We start from the raw sequence: 17,904 nt of genomic DNA, 5'->3' as shown, positions 1-17,904 counted from the left end.
ATACATAAAAGCACACAGTATATATTATTTCATGTCCAGTTTTTTATATTCCTTTTGACATATTACATGTGAGAGTCATTCATGTGTTTGCACATGTCCAGTACTTTATTACTGTGTAGTGTTCTGTTTGTGACTGTACCACAATTCATTTGTATACACAAATAGTAATGGACATTTGCATCATTTCTAGTTTGGGAATATTATGAATAAAGCTGCACTGAACATATTTGTACATCTTATTTTATTAACAAATACTGATGTCTCTTGGGCATATGAATTGCTATATCATTATGATTTGAGTATGTTTAGTTCTAGTAGATACTGCCAAATTGTTTTCTGAAGTGGTTGAATTGATTTGCATTCCACTAGCAATTTATGAGAGTTTCAGTTGCTTCATGTCCTTGTCAACACTTGGTATTGTCATCATTTTTATTTTAGCCATGCTGGAGGGGTGTGTGTGTGTGTATTTATTTATCTAAAAATTTTTTTTAGTGTTTATTCATTTTTCAGAGACAGAGAGACAGAGTGTGAGTGGGGAAGGCCAGAGAGAGGGAGACACAGAATCTGAAGCAGGCTCTGGGCTCTGAGCTGTCAGCACAGAGCCCACCATGGGGCTTGAACTCATGGACCATGAGATCATGACCTGAGCTGCAGTCAGACGCTTAACTGACTGAGCCACCCAGGCACTCCTATATTTATTTTTAAAAAGACAAATTCTGGGGGCACCCGGCTAGCTCAGTTGGAGGAAAATGCAACTCTTGATCTCAGGATCATGAGTTTGAGCCCCATGTTGGGTGTAGAGATTACTTAAGTAAATAAAACTTAAAAAAAAAAAAAAGGCAAATTTTGAAGAAAACAAACCTAGGCTTAGCAATTTAACATGAGAAACTTAAGAATATGGAGTTACCCATGTTAATCGAGGTTTAAGCTTCCTATTAATTCTTAGTGTAAAGAAGAAATAAACATTCTTGATTTTTTTAATTTCTTAAATAGCTTCCTAATTTAGAAAAATCTGATCTAGGAAGAATCATCCTAAAACAAAGTTACTATCGTATAGAGTTAAGTTAATTTCAATAATCTTGGATGACTCCAGGTTAATGTAAATGACTTTCATAAGTTTACTGTTAGCCTTGAAAATAATTATGTTGAGTATTTTTTAGTACTTAGCATGTGCCACAACCTGTTCTCTGTTGATGATGCAGTAGTGAACAAAAAGTCCTTGCTTGAATAGAATTTAGATTTTAGTGACAGTACAGACAATGAATCAATAAATATGTAATGTCAGGTAATGATATAAAGGGAAATATGGGGTAAGAAGAGATTGCCTAGTCCAGCATTATGGGAGCCTGTGGGGTTTGAGCAGAGGAGGGGCAGAGAGAGAGGGAGAGACACAGAATCTGAAGCAGGCTCCAGGCTCAGCTGTCAGCACAGAGCCTGATGTGGGGCTTGAACTCACGAGCCATGAAATCATGACTTGAGCTGAAATTGGACGCTTAACTGACTGAGCAGGTTATTTAGCTGTATCAAGGAAGACTGTTGTAAGCAGAAGGAGCATTAAGTGCAAAGGCCCTGAGGTAGACATGTGCCCAGTTTGTTGGACGAAGAACAAGAACATCAAGTGCTGTGAGCAAGGGATAGAATGGTTGGAGATGAGTTGGGGCTTGCAGGGAGATCATGTAGGGCCTTGTGGGCCACTTGGCTTTTATTCTGAGATGAGATACCATTAAAAGATTGGGAGCAGTAGAATTAATCTGATCCCACTAGTTATGTTCACACAAAAACCTGTACACGAATGTTCATCGACAGTTTATTTGTAATAGTAAAAAGTTGGAATCATTCTCGAAGTTTTTCAACATCCTAATGGTTACACTGAGGTATGTATATACCCTGGAATACAATGAAAGGAATGAACTACTGATACAGAAACTTGGATGAATCTCTAGAGATTTATGTTTAATGATAAACCAATTCCTAAAGATTGCATTTTATATGATTCTATGTATATAATATTTATGAAATGAAAACATTTTAGAAATAGAGGGCAGATCAGGAGTTTGCCAGGAGTTAAGAGAAGAAGGTGGGTGGTCACAAAAGGGCAACAGGAGGAATGCTTGTTTTGAAACTTTTAAGTATCTTGACTGTGGTGGTGGATATACAAACCTACAAGGTGATAAAATTATATGGACCCCCCCTCCCCCACACACACATGAGTACCAGTAAAACTGGGGAAATCAGAATAAGATCAGCAGACTGTATAAATGTCAATGTGCTCATTGTTGTATACATTAGTTGGGAAAAATGTTATCACTGAGGACAACTGGAAAAAGTGTACAAGAGATCTCTGTACTATTTTACTATTTCTTACAGCTCACCTGTGAATCTATAATTATCTCAATAAAAAACTTCGGTTAAAAAGGACAAGATCGTTCTGGCACCTTTGCAGAAGATAGACTATAGGCTGTATGGCCATTAGAGTGGGAGCATGGTTCCCAGTTAGGCTGTTGCAGTAGGCCAGGTAAGAAGTGATGACTTGAACCAGAATGGAGGCAGTGAGGATAGTATGACATAATACTTTAAAGTTAGAACCAAGAGGATTTGCTTGATGGATCAGATGTGGAATGTAAGAGTAGTCACAGTAAACACCCAAGATTTTTGGCCCAACCAACTGGAAGAATGGAGTTGTTGTTTATTAAATGGTGAAAAATACAGTAAGAGCAAGTACAGGGAAGAAAATTAGGAGTCTGTTTTGTACATTTATGTTTGAGATACTTGGTAGTCATCCAAGTAGAGCTGTTATATAGCCTGTCTGGCATTCAGGATTCAATCAGGAGGTCCAGATTGAGAATATAAATCCAAGAATTGTCAATGTGTGAAATCACCTGGGGATTGAGTATAAAGAGAGGCTGTCCAAAGAACTAAGTCCTGGGGATACTCCAACACTTAAAGATAGGAAAAATGAGGAAGAACCATCAGAGGAGAATGAGATGGCATAGCCAAAGAAGTAAAGAAATAAAGGAGGACCAAGAGAAAATAATGTCCCCAGGGCCAACTGAGGAAAGTGTTTTAAGACAAAAGGAGTGATCTATTGACAAATGCCAACAGGTCCCATAAGATGCAGGGTAAGAATTTACAATTGGATTTGACATCGTGCAGGTTACTGCTAACCAGATCAGTTTGGGTGGGGTGAATGCTGGGGACAAAAACTAGATTGGAGAAGGTTTGAGAGAATAAGAGGGAGAGGGCTAGGGACACTGAAATTTTCTTTCAAGAAGTTTTCTGTAAAGAGGAACCAAGAAATAAGGTAGTGTCTGGAAGGGGTTATGAAGTCACTTTGGGGGATATATTACAGCCTGTATGCTCATGGGCATGATCCAGGAAAGAAAGGTCACAGTTACTGGAGCAGTCATCTATAGAGAAGCAGGGATGGGATGTGGTCACAGGAGGTGAGATTGACTTTATATAAGCGTATGGACAGTTCATCTGTAGAAGCAAAAGGGAAGGTACAGTATATGGATATAGATGTAGGTAGGGTGGTAGGTGTAGCAGTGGAAGCTTAGATGTCTGCCCTCTTACAATTGTTTCTATAAATCTCAGTGAAATATTAAGATTGAGTCTTTGAGAGTGAATGATAAATATTAAAGGTTTGAGAGAAAAGAGGCAAATAGTCATGTAAGAGAGCAGGAGAGTGACTGGACTAGGGACATGCCAAGGATTGCTAGGCATGTTAGTGGTGATAAATTTTAATTTTTTTTTAACGTTTTATTTATTTTTGAGACACAGAGAGACAGAGCATGAACAGGGGAGGGTCAGAGAGAGGGAGACACAGAATCTGAAACAGGCTCCAGGCTCTGAGCTGTCAGCACAGAGCCCGACACGGGGCTCGAACTCACGGACCACGAGATCATGACCTGAGCCGAAGTCGGCCGCTTAACCAACTGAGCCACCCAGGTGCCCCAGTGGTGATAAATTTTAAATATGACCAGTCAGTATGTATGTTTTTCTCCCACTTGCTCTGCCACCCGGGTGCAGGGGAGGAGTAGGAAGAGAGTTTTAACCAGGTTTGGGGTTTTGCCAGAGGAGTTCAGAGACAGGTAGGCTCAAGGTTGTTAAAAGTTGTGGAGGGGTATAATTATTGGTAATGAGAAGGACTAGGTTACAACCATGGGGATGTCAGTCTGAGGCAGGGCAAAGACTGCACCATCAGAAGAGAGAAGGTCGAGGAACTCAGAGTCGAGGTGTTGGAAGGGTCAGCTGTGTAGATCTTAAAATCGCTGGTTGCTGGGTGCCAAATTCATGACCATCTCTTCTTTAGCAGTTTGACTCTAAGCATGGAAAATATTGGAAAGGAAAGAAGTTAGAGTAATTGTATAATGTTTTTTTAAGAATCATGACAAATTATTTGCTTCTTTCGTTTTTTAGATTTAGCTCTTTGCAGAAGATGATACCAGAAATGGTATTAACCAAAACACGTGCTTTGGTTTAGCATACAAATATGTTAAAGACCGTAGCCAACAGTTGTTTTATTTAGTAATTTGTAGTTGGCTTATTTATGTTATTTGTTCAGTTCATTGGTGGATATTCAAAAATTTGTCCAAAAATTATTCAACAGTTGTCATATTAGAGCAGTTCACAATGTGGATCTCAAAACCATCCTGAAAATACTAGCCAAGAAACTTTGTTTTAAAACCAGACTGAGAAATAGAGGTGACATAGAGCCATATTAAACTCTTCAGAAAAAAACAGGTATGGAACAAAAAATTAATACTAAGTATTAACTGAAAATAACATGGGAGTCGTTCCTAAGTACATCTCTCTCTTTTTTTTTAAAGAATAACTACTTTTAGGGTGCCTCGGTGGCTCCGTCGGTTAAGCACCGACTTTGGCTCAGGTCATGATCTTGAGGTTCGTGAGTTTGAGCCCTGCGTCGGGTTCTGTGCTGACAGCTTGGAGCCTGGAGCCTGCTTCGGATTCTGTGTCTCCCTCTCTCACTGCTCCTTACCCACTCATGCTTTGTCTCTCTCTGTCTTTCAAAAGTAAATAAACATTAAAGAATACTGTTTTTTTTTTTGTTTTGTTCATTTATTTATTTTGAGAGAGAGAGAGCACACACACAAGCTGGGGAGGAGCAGGGAAGGAGGGAGAGAGAGAATCCCAAGCAGGCTCCACACTGTCAGTGCAGAGCCTGATGCAGGGCTCCATCTCATGAACTGTGAGAGTGATCATGACCTGAGCTGAAATCAAGTCGGATGTTTAAACAACTGAGCCACCCAGGTGCTCCTCCCTTTGTATATCTTGTCCTTACCTCTGATAACGAATCTGTGAAAAGTCCTTTTAGTTTGCTTACAAAATCTGTCACACATTTATCCACTTCTCTCCATATCCACAGCTACAACCCTACAACCATTGCTTCTCACCTAAATAGTAGAGGCCTAGAGTGGGAGAGCTGCTAGGGACCTTTTGGTCCTGACTCAAAAGTCACCTTTCAGAATGGTCTTTTTTTTTTTTTTAAGTTTATTCATTTTTGAGAGAGAGAGAGAAAGAGCACAAGCATGAGAGGGCCAGAGAAAGGTGGGGGGGGGGGGGTGGGGAGAGAGAGAGAGAGAGAGAGAGAGAGAGAGAGAGAGAGAGAGAATCACAAGCAGACTTCACACTCCACGCTGAGCCTGATGCAGGGCTCGATTCCACGACCCTGGGATCATGACCTGAGCCAAAATCGAGTCACGCTTAGCCAGCTGAGCCACCCAAGCATCCCTAGAACAGTCTTTCTGAACCATTTGAAAGTAACCTTCCTGATCCTCGTCTCACCCATAGCATTGTCCTTGGTTTTTAATTTGTAGTATCTATTGTATCTGATATTATGTTGTTCCTTTGTCATTTTTTGTCTGTGTGCCACCTTCCAAGTAAATTAGAGCAAGGAACTTATCTGTCTTGTATATTGTGAATGCCTGTTGTTTGGAACAAGTCAATTCCAGGTACAGGGAGCTCAAAAGTATTTGTTGAATGAACAGTAAATGTATTGGAAAACAAATATTCATATGGGATCTTGAGAGAAAAATTTCTGATCTGGTAGGTAACCTAGTTCAGTATCCAGGGGTCCTAGAAGAAGCCACTGAGGAAAAAATGCACAGTCTTGAGCCTGGTACATCTGAAGAGTGAGGCTTGGTGCCTCCTGAGGAGGAAACTCGTTTCTTTACCCAAAAGGAAATTTAAAAAATTTTACTTCTAATTTATTTATTTTTTTAGTTTGTTTATTTTGAGAGCATGAGCAGGTGAGGGGCAAAGAGAGAAGGAGAGAGAATCCGAAGCAGACTCTGCACCATCAGCTTAGAGTCCGATGCAGGGCTCAAACCCAAAAACTGTGAGATCATGACCTGAGCCAAAATCAAGAGTTAGAAGCCTAACTGACTGAGCCACCCAGGTGCCCCCTCCCCAATTTTTAAAAAATATTTAATTAATTATTATTATTTTTTAAAGTAGGCTCCATGCCCAACGTGGGGCTTGAACTCATGACCCTGAGATCAAGAGTCACATGCTCTACCAACTGAGCCAGCCAGGCACCCCAAGAAAATCAAATTTTCAGAGCTCTGATGACTGACAATCAGATGTGTTTTGCTTTGTTTTAACTGGGGTAATTAGACTGTGGAGAACTTTGAATAACAAGCCAAAATGGGTTGACATGAGGAAAGAGAAGGTGAATAATACAGAGGCTCCATAGGATTAGCAGAAGTATCAAAGACTAATTATCAGTGCTTTTTTAATTGCAATAAGGGGAATAGAGTTAGGGAGAAGGACACTAGATATCTGGGGGGAAAAAGGGGGAACTACCAAAAATGGGAAAGAGAGCCTGATGTATGATCCAATTCAGTCAAATTTGACTTAACTACATGCACCAGGTACTACTGTCCCTGGTGATGGCAAACCAGTAAGGAGGGAGATACAGGAGAGAATGTCTGCTCTTTCAGGGTCTTATTGTGTCTAGCAAGGGAGACAAATGATGATTTCTAATATGGGGTCATTGTTGGTTTGACATGAGATAGATATCTTTAGGAGTTACTGGCCAGCCAGTCCATGTGTAAGATTTCACATGGTGATCCTCAGCTTTGCTTTTGTAGAAACCTGATTCCAGTAGGTGCCTAATATCTTAAAAAGTGACCCATGCTGGGGCGCCTGGGTGGCTCAGTCGGTTAAGCGTCCGACTTCGGCTCGGGTCATGATCTCACGGTTCGTGGGTTCGAGCCCCACATCGGGCTCTGTGCTGACAGCTCAGAGCCCGGAGCCTGTTTCAGATTCTGTGTCTCCCTCTCTCTATGCCCCTCCCCAACTCATGTTCTGTCTCCCTCTGTCTCAAAAATAAATAAACATTAAAAAAAATTTTAAAAAAAAGTGACCCATGCTAACCATGCACATACAAGAGTGGTGCATAAGCCAAAATATCAGTTTATTAATTTACAATGAGGAAAGCTATGTGAACAGCCAAGTTTTAATTAGAAGATTACTTAGCATGGAGAAGAATAAAGGGAAGTAATGGGGTGATGTAAATGTCAAGTGACATCAAGCTTTGGTTGTCTGATGCTTCTCCATACCAGGACTGTACCTGCAGTGGGAGCTAGTCACTTTGCTGGTCAGGACACCATGCCTCCCTTGTGATTAATGAACATGGCCACAATTGTTTGATGAACTGCATTTTCTTACATCTGCGTGCTTACTGCCTTCTTTAGTTATGTTACTGCCATTTTGTAGTAATTTATTCTATCTGCTTCTTTGGGAAACAATCTCTTACCATTGTATGTTGATGTTATCAGCTATACCCTTAAGTTTTGAAGATACTGAGGTATAATCTGTGGTTATAATGGAGGTATATACAAGGATAGTGGCAACATAAATAAGGAAACCATTAATACCAACAGTTAGCAAGGATGAACAACTTGAATTGTCATGCACTGAATCTTCTAGGAATATAAATTGATACAACCACTTTGAAAACAGTTTAACATTACCTAGTACAGTTGAGTATTACCATACCCTTTCCCTAGCAATTCCATTCCTAGGTTTCAATAACTTGGAGAAACTCTTGCACATGTATACCAGGAAATAGGTAACAAGATTGTTTATAGCAGAAAAATAGAAGGGGACAACTACAAGTTCAGTCAAATGTTCATTTATACAATGAAACACTCTACAAAAATGAAAATGGAAGTGCAGCTCTAAAACAGTATTCTGTGAAACAAGCAAGTCACCAAAAAATACATGCTGTATGAGTCCATTTGTATAAAATGCAAAAAAAAGAACAGATCTAAAACTGTTAAGGACATGTCATGTAAGGTAAAACCAAAGAGGAAAGCAAAAAAATGGTTAATTCTTTGGTTAATAGTGGTTAAAAGAATGGTTAATTCAAAATTCAATCCAGTCGCTACTTTTTTGGGAGAAGGAGATGCAATTGGAAAGGGGAACATGCAAGTCCTTGTAATGTTCTCTTTCTGAAGCTGGATAGTGCATTCATGGGTATTCATCCTGTCATATTGTCCACAGTGTCCGCTAGTGTCTTACTAGTAGGATGACTGTTAAACTTTTGGCCCCTACTGGAACACCTTTGAGAGTAAAGGGAGGGGATGCTCAAAATAATTAAAATAATATTTCTTTGGAAATATTTGTAACCCCCAAAATAAATTATATTAAACCACATTAAAAACTTTTTTATAATGATTGTCTAGACATTAAAAAAATAGCATAAGCTAAATAATTACTCTTGGTATGTGTTCATATACTTTTATCAGTTTCTTAACAGTTACCTGTCTCAAATACCATGTCATTGGTATTTTTATGAAGTGAGTATTTTTTTAATGTTTATTTATTTTTGAGAGAGAGAGAGAGAGAGACACAGCATGAGCAGGGGAGGGGCAGAGAGAGCGGGAAACACAGAATATGAAGCAGGCTCCAGGCTCTGAGCTGTCAGCACAGAGCCTGATGCAGGGCTCTAACTCACAAACCATGAGATCATAACCTGAGGCGAAGTTGGACGCTTAACCAACTGAGTTACCCAGGCACTCCTATGAAGGGAATATTTTTTCAAAATGTTCTTATTTTTTAATTTTTCCCCCTAAAATTGCCTGCCACCTTCAAGGTTGTATTTGTTGGTTAACATATTTGAAAATGCTTATACCTTCTATTGAATCTTCTCTGCAGAGTGTTTTTTTCTTTTTTTTTTTGAGAGAGAGAGAGAGAGTGCGTGTGTGTGTGCGTGTGCATGTGTGTGTGTGTGTGTCTCAAGCAGGTTCCATGCTGAGCGTGGAGCCCAACTTGGGGCTCAATCCCACAGCCCTGAGATCATGACCTGAATCAAATGTTCAACCAATTGAGCCACCCAGCCACCCCAGAGTGTATTACTTTTAATTGAGAAGATATATTCTCAAGATACTTTGTGAGCTTAGTATCTTAAAGTTGGAAGTATACAGTGGAGGTTTACCAAACTTAGTAATGATAACAATGATGATAATATGTTCAAAAAAAAAAAAAAAAACCACACTGAAAAAAATCCGGAATAATTGCTAAGCCAAGACAGATGAGATGCCAAGTAGAACAGGTATAAGCCAAACCTGTCTTGGGCAGTTACACAAAATGCCTGCAGTTTAACATCTGCATAAGCACATTTCTGTTAATTTGCTTGTTACTGGACCCAGGTGGCTGCTAGTCAGGGCACTAGCTGACAGACCCCTGTGGTGAATGTTCCTTTCTTCTTAAGAGATGAAAACACGTAAAAGGATCCATAAACTGTTACTGGTTTGAGAAGGAAAATATATTAGTTTAGATATTAAGTTGGAAAACCTTGGGAGAGAGGAGTAGTAAAGGGAATACATCCACACTTTGAAGTACTGAGTGTTCTGCAGCCGAGTAAAATCGAGCAAAATCTCTAAGACTAAGGATTATTTCTTGTTCACATAGGAACATTTTATGAAACAAATGATCCACATTTATGGCTAGAACTTAACAAATACTTTATTTCTACTTTGCATGTTTTGTGGAATTTATTCAAAGTATCTTTTCCTGAAAAAAAAAAAAAAAGAGGTTAGAGTGGGAGAGAGCCAAAGCATAAGAGACTCTTAAAAACTGAGAACAAACTGAGGGTTGATGGGGGGTGGGAGGGAGGGAGGGTGGGTGATGGGTATTGAGGAGGGCACCTTTTGGGATGAGCACTGGGTGTTGTATGGAAACCAATTTGACAATAAATTTCATATATTGAAAAAAAAAAAACAAAGTATCTTTTCCTATGGAACAGTTCTGTATCTGGAAAGAGGCTGCTTGTTGAGTTTTACCTCATTTGGGAAAGATTCACATGGTGAGGAAATGACAAAGGTCCTTTCCTATAATGAGACTTTGCTGACCACCTTTGCCAGTCAGTGGGTGACGTATCCCAGCATGGTTTTAAAGAAACATTTTCAGAAAGCTGTAATTTTTCCTGTAAAAACACTTTTTCAAAAAAATCTTTTGTGCCTTTTCAAAACCTATTTTTTTCCAGTGGCAAGTGGCTACTCCTCAATGGGGAGTGTATTAATATCCCCCTTTATTAATAGTGAGTCAGAAGATAATGTTCTCCTACACAATTTACAGTAAAACAAATGTGTCTTAAACATATTGTGCTTAAGCAAAGTTCTCTGGTAGCAATAATTTGAAAGTCACTGATGAGAAAATGTTTATTTTGGCACACATAATGAGTTATTTCCTCCTAAAACTAAGTTATCAGAAATTCTAAATTCTATCAAATGGTTCTTTTAATACATTTGAATAAGAGGTAAGGACACTGAATGATTCATAGACCAGGGTAATGTGTGATGGATAGAGACTATATGACACATAGAAATTACATTTCACTTAATAATAGATCTAAGTAGGTGGAGATGACTTAATATTTTTAAATGTTTGTTTCTTCTCTCCATAGCTTTAAGAAAAAGTAGAAATCACTCCTGACTGTACTGAATAGCAAAAATTAAGTGACTTTTCCTGTACTGCAAATCATGGCACTACCATTCCGGAAGGACTTAGAAAAGTACAAGGACCTGGATGAAGATGAGCTCCTTGGAAATCTATCAGAAGTAGAACTGAAACAACTGGAAACTGTTCTTGATGATCTTGACCCTGAGGTAGGTGCTAATGAAATAACTTTTCAAACCCTTTGAAACTAAGTAACTTTTTTTTTTTTTTTTTAATTTTTTTTCAATGTTTTTTATTTATTTTTGGGACAGAGAGAGACAGAGCATGAACGGGGGAGGGGCAGAGAGAGAGGGAGACACAGAATCGGAAACAGGCTCCAGGCTCCGAGCCATCAGCCCAGAGCCTGACGCGGGGCTCGAACTCACAGACCGCGAGATCGTGACCTGGCTGAAGTCGGACGCTTAACCGACTGCGCCACCCAGGCGCCCCTAAGTAACTTATTTGAGCAGTTAGCTTTTTCATGACTTTTCTCAGATACCCCTACATTTTCTCTTTATCCAAATGAATTTTTTTGCCTCTTCTTAGTTCCCTCACTTCTGCCCCCACCTCTCCACTCACATGCCAATATATCCTAAACCATTTTCACCAACACCCTTATTTTCAAACATCTGAAATTTCCTGTCCTCTACGAAATCTTTTCTCTTTGGGCAGGGAGCAATGTTTTTGGTAAAATGAAGCAGATAATTAGGTCTTTGATTTATGTCAACCTCTGTGCCTCTTCAGAGCTTCTATACTATGATGGCCCTTGTGTAGAGTGTCTCTAGAAGGTTCTTTGTGACTTTAAATCTTTTTTTTTTTTTTTTTTTTTTTTTGAGAGAGAGACAGAATGTGAATGGGGGATGGGCAGACAGAGAAGGAGACACAGCATCTGAAACAGGCTCCGGGCTCTGAGCTGTCAGCACAGAGCCCAATGCGGGGCTTGAACTTGGGAATGGAGAGATCATGACCTGAGCCAAAGTCAGACGCTTAACCAACTGAGCCACCCAGGCGCCCCGTGACCTTAAATCTAATTGTTACCATTCTAAAAGCTGCTGACCAAATTGAGTAAGTTTCTAGTCATTAGTAGAGTAGACCTAAGTAGATTCTCAGCAGTACTGCAGTCCATATGGAACAGACCTGAATATATGTATATACGTTTTAATTTGCAAAGTCGGGGGGCACCTGGGTGGCTCGGTCGGTTAAGCGTCCAACTTCGGCTCAGGTCATGATCTCACGGTCCGTGAGTTCGAGCCCCGCATCGGGCTCTGTGCTGACAGCTCAGAGCCTGTAGCCTGCTTCAGATTCTGTGTCTCCCTCTCTCTGCCCCTCCCCTGTTCATGCTCTGTCTCTGTCTCAAAAATAAATAAACGTTAAAAAAAAAAAATTTAAAAAAAAAATTGCAAAGTGGGTGTTATTTGTCTTATAAATTACACAAGGCTAAGGTAGAGTCCCTTAACACCTGAATTGTTATTCTCTGGTATGTACAGGGTGGGGGGTGGGCGGGGAGTCCTTGAGGGGAGACCCCTAAGGTTATGGCTACTTACCCTGAAGGTAAGGGTCATTTGCTAGGTTTCTTCTCTTTACTACATGCTTCTTTATGCTGAGACATTGATTTTTAGTGTCTTTTAAGAATTGAGATAGAGTTTGTTTTATAAAATTATTCTTGTTACTACAACACATTTATTTCCTGCTGGAATGTTTTTGAATTTTTATTGAAAATTCTCCTTTTTTCAGCATTACTTCAGCACTTCATTAATGTGTCTATACCGTAGATCAAAACCCTTAACTGTAATTGTTATCACAAGGAAAAGTTTGTGGTACTCATAAGTCTGGGGGTAACCGAGGATAACAGTGCTGTTTTGATCCTGTCACAGCAGTCTCTTCTACAAACAGTTCAACCTATTTAGACCTGTTTCAATCAAGTGGTTGTAGAACTGGCAGGAGCCTAAGAGCTCATCTAGTCCAGAGTTCCTTAACCTTGACACTACTGACATTTGAAGCTGGATAATTCTTTGCTATGGGGGCTGTCCTGTGCGTTAAGTTGTTCAGCATTCTGGCCTCTACTCACTACATGCCAATAGCACATTCCCCTGTTTACAAATGTACCTGGGATTTTTTTTTTTTTTTAATTAGCTCTGGTAAGATTACAGACATGGAGGAAAAAAGAGTGTATTTCTTATAGTCCTCAAGAGGGAACATGAGAAAACACCTGATTTCGTCAGGAAGCAGAAGCAGCAAGGAGCAAGTATGGCCCAGAACCATTCTTGTGGTTTCCGAGGGAAGAAATGGGTGAGATGGGATTGGCAAGTTTGAGCAAATTTAGGATTGGATAATTTGAGTAATTTCAGTGGTCTCTGGGCCACAGGAGTAGTCTCCAGTTGTCCAGTTACCTGGTCCTGGGTGATTTAGGGCAGGAGCAATAATGGTTTGCTGGGTGAGAGATAAAGGAGGTGGTTGGGATATGGGCTCCAGATTAGTTGGTTTTCATTTGGAAAGCCCACTGCTGGGTGGAGGGCCGAGGAAGTTGTTTGCTATCCTTAGGAATTAGCCAGCTCCCAAGATGGCAAAGCATCATAAAATACAGAAAATAGAAAACATGATTAATGCTTCCTCCCCTTAGTCATGACAACCAAAAATGTTTGCAGACATTGCCACTTGTCCCCTGTGGGAGCACCTTGGTTGAGAAACATTGATCTAGCACTTGCCTGTGTTTTATAGATAGAAAACAAAAGTTAGGTGACTTGATTCAGTTACTACAATTAAGGAAAGAACTGAGACTGGATCCCTCACTGCCTGATGGCTCCCTGGCAGAGTCTAGTGACCTTTCTGCTAAACTGCAGTGAGTCCCCTATTAATACTTGGACTATGCTATACATGTGAAAACTGATGGTTTCTATTTTCTTACTTGCAAAACCATGAGGCCTGCTTCGTTTATGGGGAGGTTTGAGTTCAAACCTCTGGGTGTGTTTTGCCAGTTCCTCAACCCCAGTTGAAACTCCCCCAACCTCAGATACTGTTAGTTGAGACTGGAAGAACGATGTTTATTGACAGCATGCCGCTTGTGGGTAAAGTTTTGGGCAAGAGTGCCAGTGAAAGATGAGGTATGAAAAGAGTGCAAGGGTAGTAGTGTCCACTTCTGGCAGAGAAAAGCCACTGTAACTTATAAATCTCAGAAGATAAGAGAAGGGCAGATAGAGGTTGTATATGGTTCCTTGTTACATTTTGGAGGGCTGTTTTACTTTCCATATGCTGCATTCAGTATATTTATTTGCCAACCTACTGCATTTTCTCAAAACATCTATCTCTACAAGATAGCCAGCCAGCCTAGGCAAAAGCTAATTTTTTTTTTAAATTATTTCCAAGGCTTGGAGTATATATCATTACAACAAAATTGTACTGTGAGGAAGAAACATACTTTTTAGTGGCAGTCATTTTAATGAGATCTTTACCTGGTATGAAATAATTATGATCTAGTAACTTGACTAAAGTATACTCCTAATAAAGCATGGTTGATGAGTTTATAGCCTCCAAAGCCAGTTACCTGTCACTTATTTTGTGTTCAAAAATGTATTTAAGGAGCCAGGATTCCAGCTAATGTATCATTTAAAACCTATGTTTCGGGGCACCTGGGTGGCTCAATTGGTTGAGCATCCGAGGTTGGCTCAGGTCACGATCTCACTGTGAGTTTGAGCCCTGCGTTGGCTTTGTGCAGACAGCTCAGAGCCTGGAGCCTGCTTCGGAATCTGTGTCTCCCTCTTTCTCTCTGCCCCTCTCCCACTTGTGCTGTTTGTCTGTCTGTCTGTCTGTCTTTCTCTCTCTCTCTAAAAAATAAACATTAAAAAATTACAAAAAAAACCACCAAACAACCTATGTTTCACATGATTTTGACCTGGCAGGTGGAGTAGTGCAACTCCATTACTACCCCCATGAAAGAGCAGTAGGTATTATTGATGGTGATGGGAAGTAACTTTGATTAATTTGCCTTAATGAGCATTTTTCTTTAAAAGTGTTCTCAAATCTTTATTCAGTAAATATTTGGGGAGCAACCAATAGATTCCGGTACTATGCTAGGCTTAAGGTTATAAGAGTAAGCAAAACAAATGTGGTCTTTGCCCTCATGATGCAGATTGGTAGGAGTGGGGGAGGTAGGCATTAATTAAATAATCGTACCATATTAGTATAAGAGCATATAATGGGAGGTTAAGAAAAGCCTCTTTGGGGGAATGGAGCTGCAGTCTTAAAAATGACTAGCAAAAAATGGTGGACAGAGCATTCTAGAGAAGGTCTTTGGTAGAACGAAGTGTGTGGCAGGCACAGGGAAGGAACTAGGGTTAGTGTGGCTAGAATGAGGAGGGTATGTGAGGTGAGGCTAAGGTAAGAGATAATGGAATGGGAATGAGGGATGATGTGATCCAGGGAAACCAGTCGGGAAGTTAGTATAATATTCCCTGCCAGCTTGATCATAGCTTGGACCAAAGTAATGATGTTGGAGACGGAGAGAAGTAAATAGACAAATGAGTTTTTTAGGAAGTAAAAATGGGTAGGATTCTTCATGCATAGTTCTCAATTTCCGAGTTGGTGGGTAGAAGTCTTGTTTCTTTATTATCTTCCTGTAGACAATTTTGAATTACAAAACGCATTCTTAGTGCAGGGTTAGGAACAGACCTCCTTTGTATTTCATATTTATAGATGACCTTTCTGTATAATGCATACCATTACATGAGGAGAGCACAAAGGTGAATTTTATGAAAATTATTATGGATCTCAGCAAATGGCCACAGTTGAAGTGCTGTATTTTCTAGTTATAAAATGTATATTCCCTATTATTATCTATATAAGATCTCCCTTTATAATGAAAATTATAAAATCCATGAGATTCAGCATTATGGAAGGTGTTGGCAAAAGAAGGCTGGCCCTTTTGTGTGACTTACCGGGCTGCCTTCCATTTCTAAAGCAAAGGAATATCTAGGAACAGTGAGACAAGGCAGTATCACCTCTTTGCCTTTCTTTCTTCTTTTTTATTAATTTTTTTTTTTTTTTTTTTTTTTTTTTTTTTGAGAGCAAGAGAGAGCATGAACAGGGGAGGGGTAGAGAGAGAGGGAGACACAGAAACAGAAGCTCCCTCCAGGCTCTCAGCTGTCAGCACAGAGCCCATGGTGGGGCTGGAACTCACAGACCAAGAGATCATGATCATGACCTGGGTTGAAGTCAGACACTTAACTGACTGAGCCACGTAGGCGCCCCCCCTTTTTTTTTATCAGAATTTTTTAAACGTTTATTTATTTTTGAGACAGCACAAGCAGGGTGGGGGGGGGGGGGCAGAGAGAGGGAGACACAGAATCTGAAGTAGTCTTCAGGCTCTGAGGTGTCAGCACAAAGCCCGAAGCGGGGCACGAGCTCACAAACTGCAAGATCATGACCTGAGCTGAAGTCAGAGGCTTAACTGACTGAGCTACCCGGGTGCCCCACCTCTTGCCTTTCGATGAGCAAAAGGATGGAGCTCACATTGTCTAATCGCCACTTGCTATTCCTGGACTTCGTGAAAATTCAGAGTAGGAACTACAAGAGACAACTTTAATCCATTACCTTGCACCCCTTCCCCACTCTCAGTCCCTCCATGCTCTCAAAAAGATTGTACCCACATGGAACCCCAGAGATATAGCTCTTGTTAGGAGGACATCCATGTGCCTTGGTGCGTGAGTAGCAATGGCGGTGGTTGCTGCAGTACATCCTAGTGCTGATGTACATCTATACATACAGTGAACCTTTCACATTAATGTTCTGATATCCTACTGTATGGAATGCATGTGTTTATATGAAAAAGGCTTTACCACGAAATAGAAGTCGTTATGAAGGAATATGGTGTATATATCATTTAGAATTCTTTTGTAATAGAATTATTTTCTGTATATGCTTATATGCTGAGCAGTTATTAATCATTAAGAAAACTATTTTTTATTACCATGCAGGACATTTAAAAAGTAAGGAGTGTTTCCTTCTAGTAGAACTTTCTGAAGAAAATGTTTATGTGCTTATTTTAATAATGTAAGTGAATTCTACCTAATAAAGAAAACTTTGTGTAGAACACTTTTACATTGCTGCCCTAAAATGAAACATTTAATGCCAGTATCACATTCTGGTCTATAAGTCTTTCTTAAATGGGTGATCTGTGGAAGCATATAATGTTGGCATTCTTGGTGGTCATAATGGCTGATTCATTCTCTTTGGCAGAATGCCCTTCTGCCTGCAGGGTTCCGGCAGAAGAACCAGACGTCAAAGTCCGCCACAGGGCCGTTTGATAGAGAACACCTCCTTTCATACCTGGAGAAGGAGGCATTGGAGCATAAAGACAGGGAAGACTATGTGCCCTACACTGGAGAAAAAAAAGGTAAACTTTGAAGTCATTATTTGATAGCATTTGATTTTTCTTTTTATAGGTAAGGTAGGTCTGGAGAAATAATGTTTTTAGAGATGCATCTGACACTGTTGACTTAGAAACTTGTCAAGTAATCTGGCACTTCATTTGCATTTTTCATCAACTTGGCCAGTAAGTTCCTTCTGAATGATTTCTGAGATTTTATTATACAGTGATTTTATATAACACTCTAGTGTGCTGAGGTAAAAATTTTAATTCACTAGTATATTTCAGAATGGAAATGATGTCAAAGCAGTGCTCTGTTCTAACTCCTGTCTTTAAGGAGAACTGTCATAAAATAATTCAGGCCATATTTTCAAAGACTCTTTTTAAAGGATACCCTACAGCCTTCCTTAGTAATTCATAGTTATAATTGTCAATGCTTCATAACCATTACTTTCAGGAGAGTTTCTAGTCCAGGCCCCTCCCATTGCAGAGTTTGACCTTAGGTAGCCTCAGTGGAGACTGAGTATAGCCATATATTTTAAAGTTCTATATATAACACAACATGAAGTAGATTAAGC

General features: G+C 39.8%; 1 protein-coding gene and 1 non-coding gene across 3 annotated transcripts in view; one reads left to right on the top strand and one right to left on the bottom strand.

Annotated features, from left to right (window-relative positions):
* The window catches only part of TMOD3 (tropomodulin 3), an 80,844-nt gene that overhangs the window by 22,971 nt on the left and 39,969 nt on the right, over positions 1-17,904 (top strand). Inside the window, exons 2-3 of one of the 2 annotated variants that reach the window (XM_042942003.1) lie at positions 10,934-11,135; positions 17,197-17,353. In XM_042942003.1, the coding sequence (XP_042797937.1) occupies positions 11,010-11,135; positions 17,197-17,353 (283 nt within the window). In that variant the 5' untranslated portion in view covers positions 10,934-11,009. Of the gene's footprint in view, positions 1-10,933; positions 11,136-17,196; positions 17,354-17,904 lie in introns of those variants that run through there. The other variant, XM_042942004.1, reaches the window with a different exon arrangement.
* TRNAK-CUU lies at positions 6,484-6,556 on the bottom strand. Its single transcript has one exon. It is a non-coding gene; the product is annotated as a tRNA-Lys (tRNA).

Source organism: Panthera leo, chromosome B3 (assembly GCF_018350215.1).
Source record: "Panthera leo isolate Ple1 chromosome B3, P.leo_Ple1_pat1.1, whole genome shotgun sequence".
Taxonomy (NCBI): domain Eukaryota; kingdom Metazoa; phylum Chordata; class Mammalia; order Carnivora; family Felidae; genus Panthera; species Panthera leo.
The sequence above is the reverse complement of the archived record's forward strand: the minus strand, read 5'-3'. Positions and strand labels throughout refer to the sequence as shown.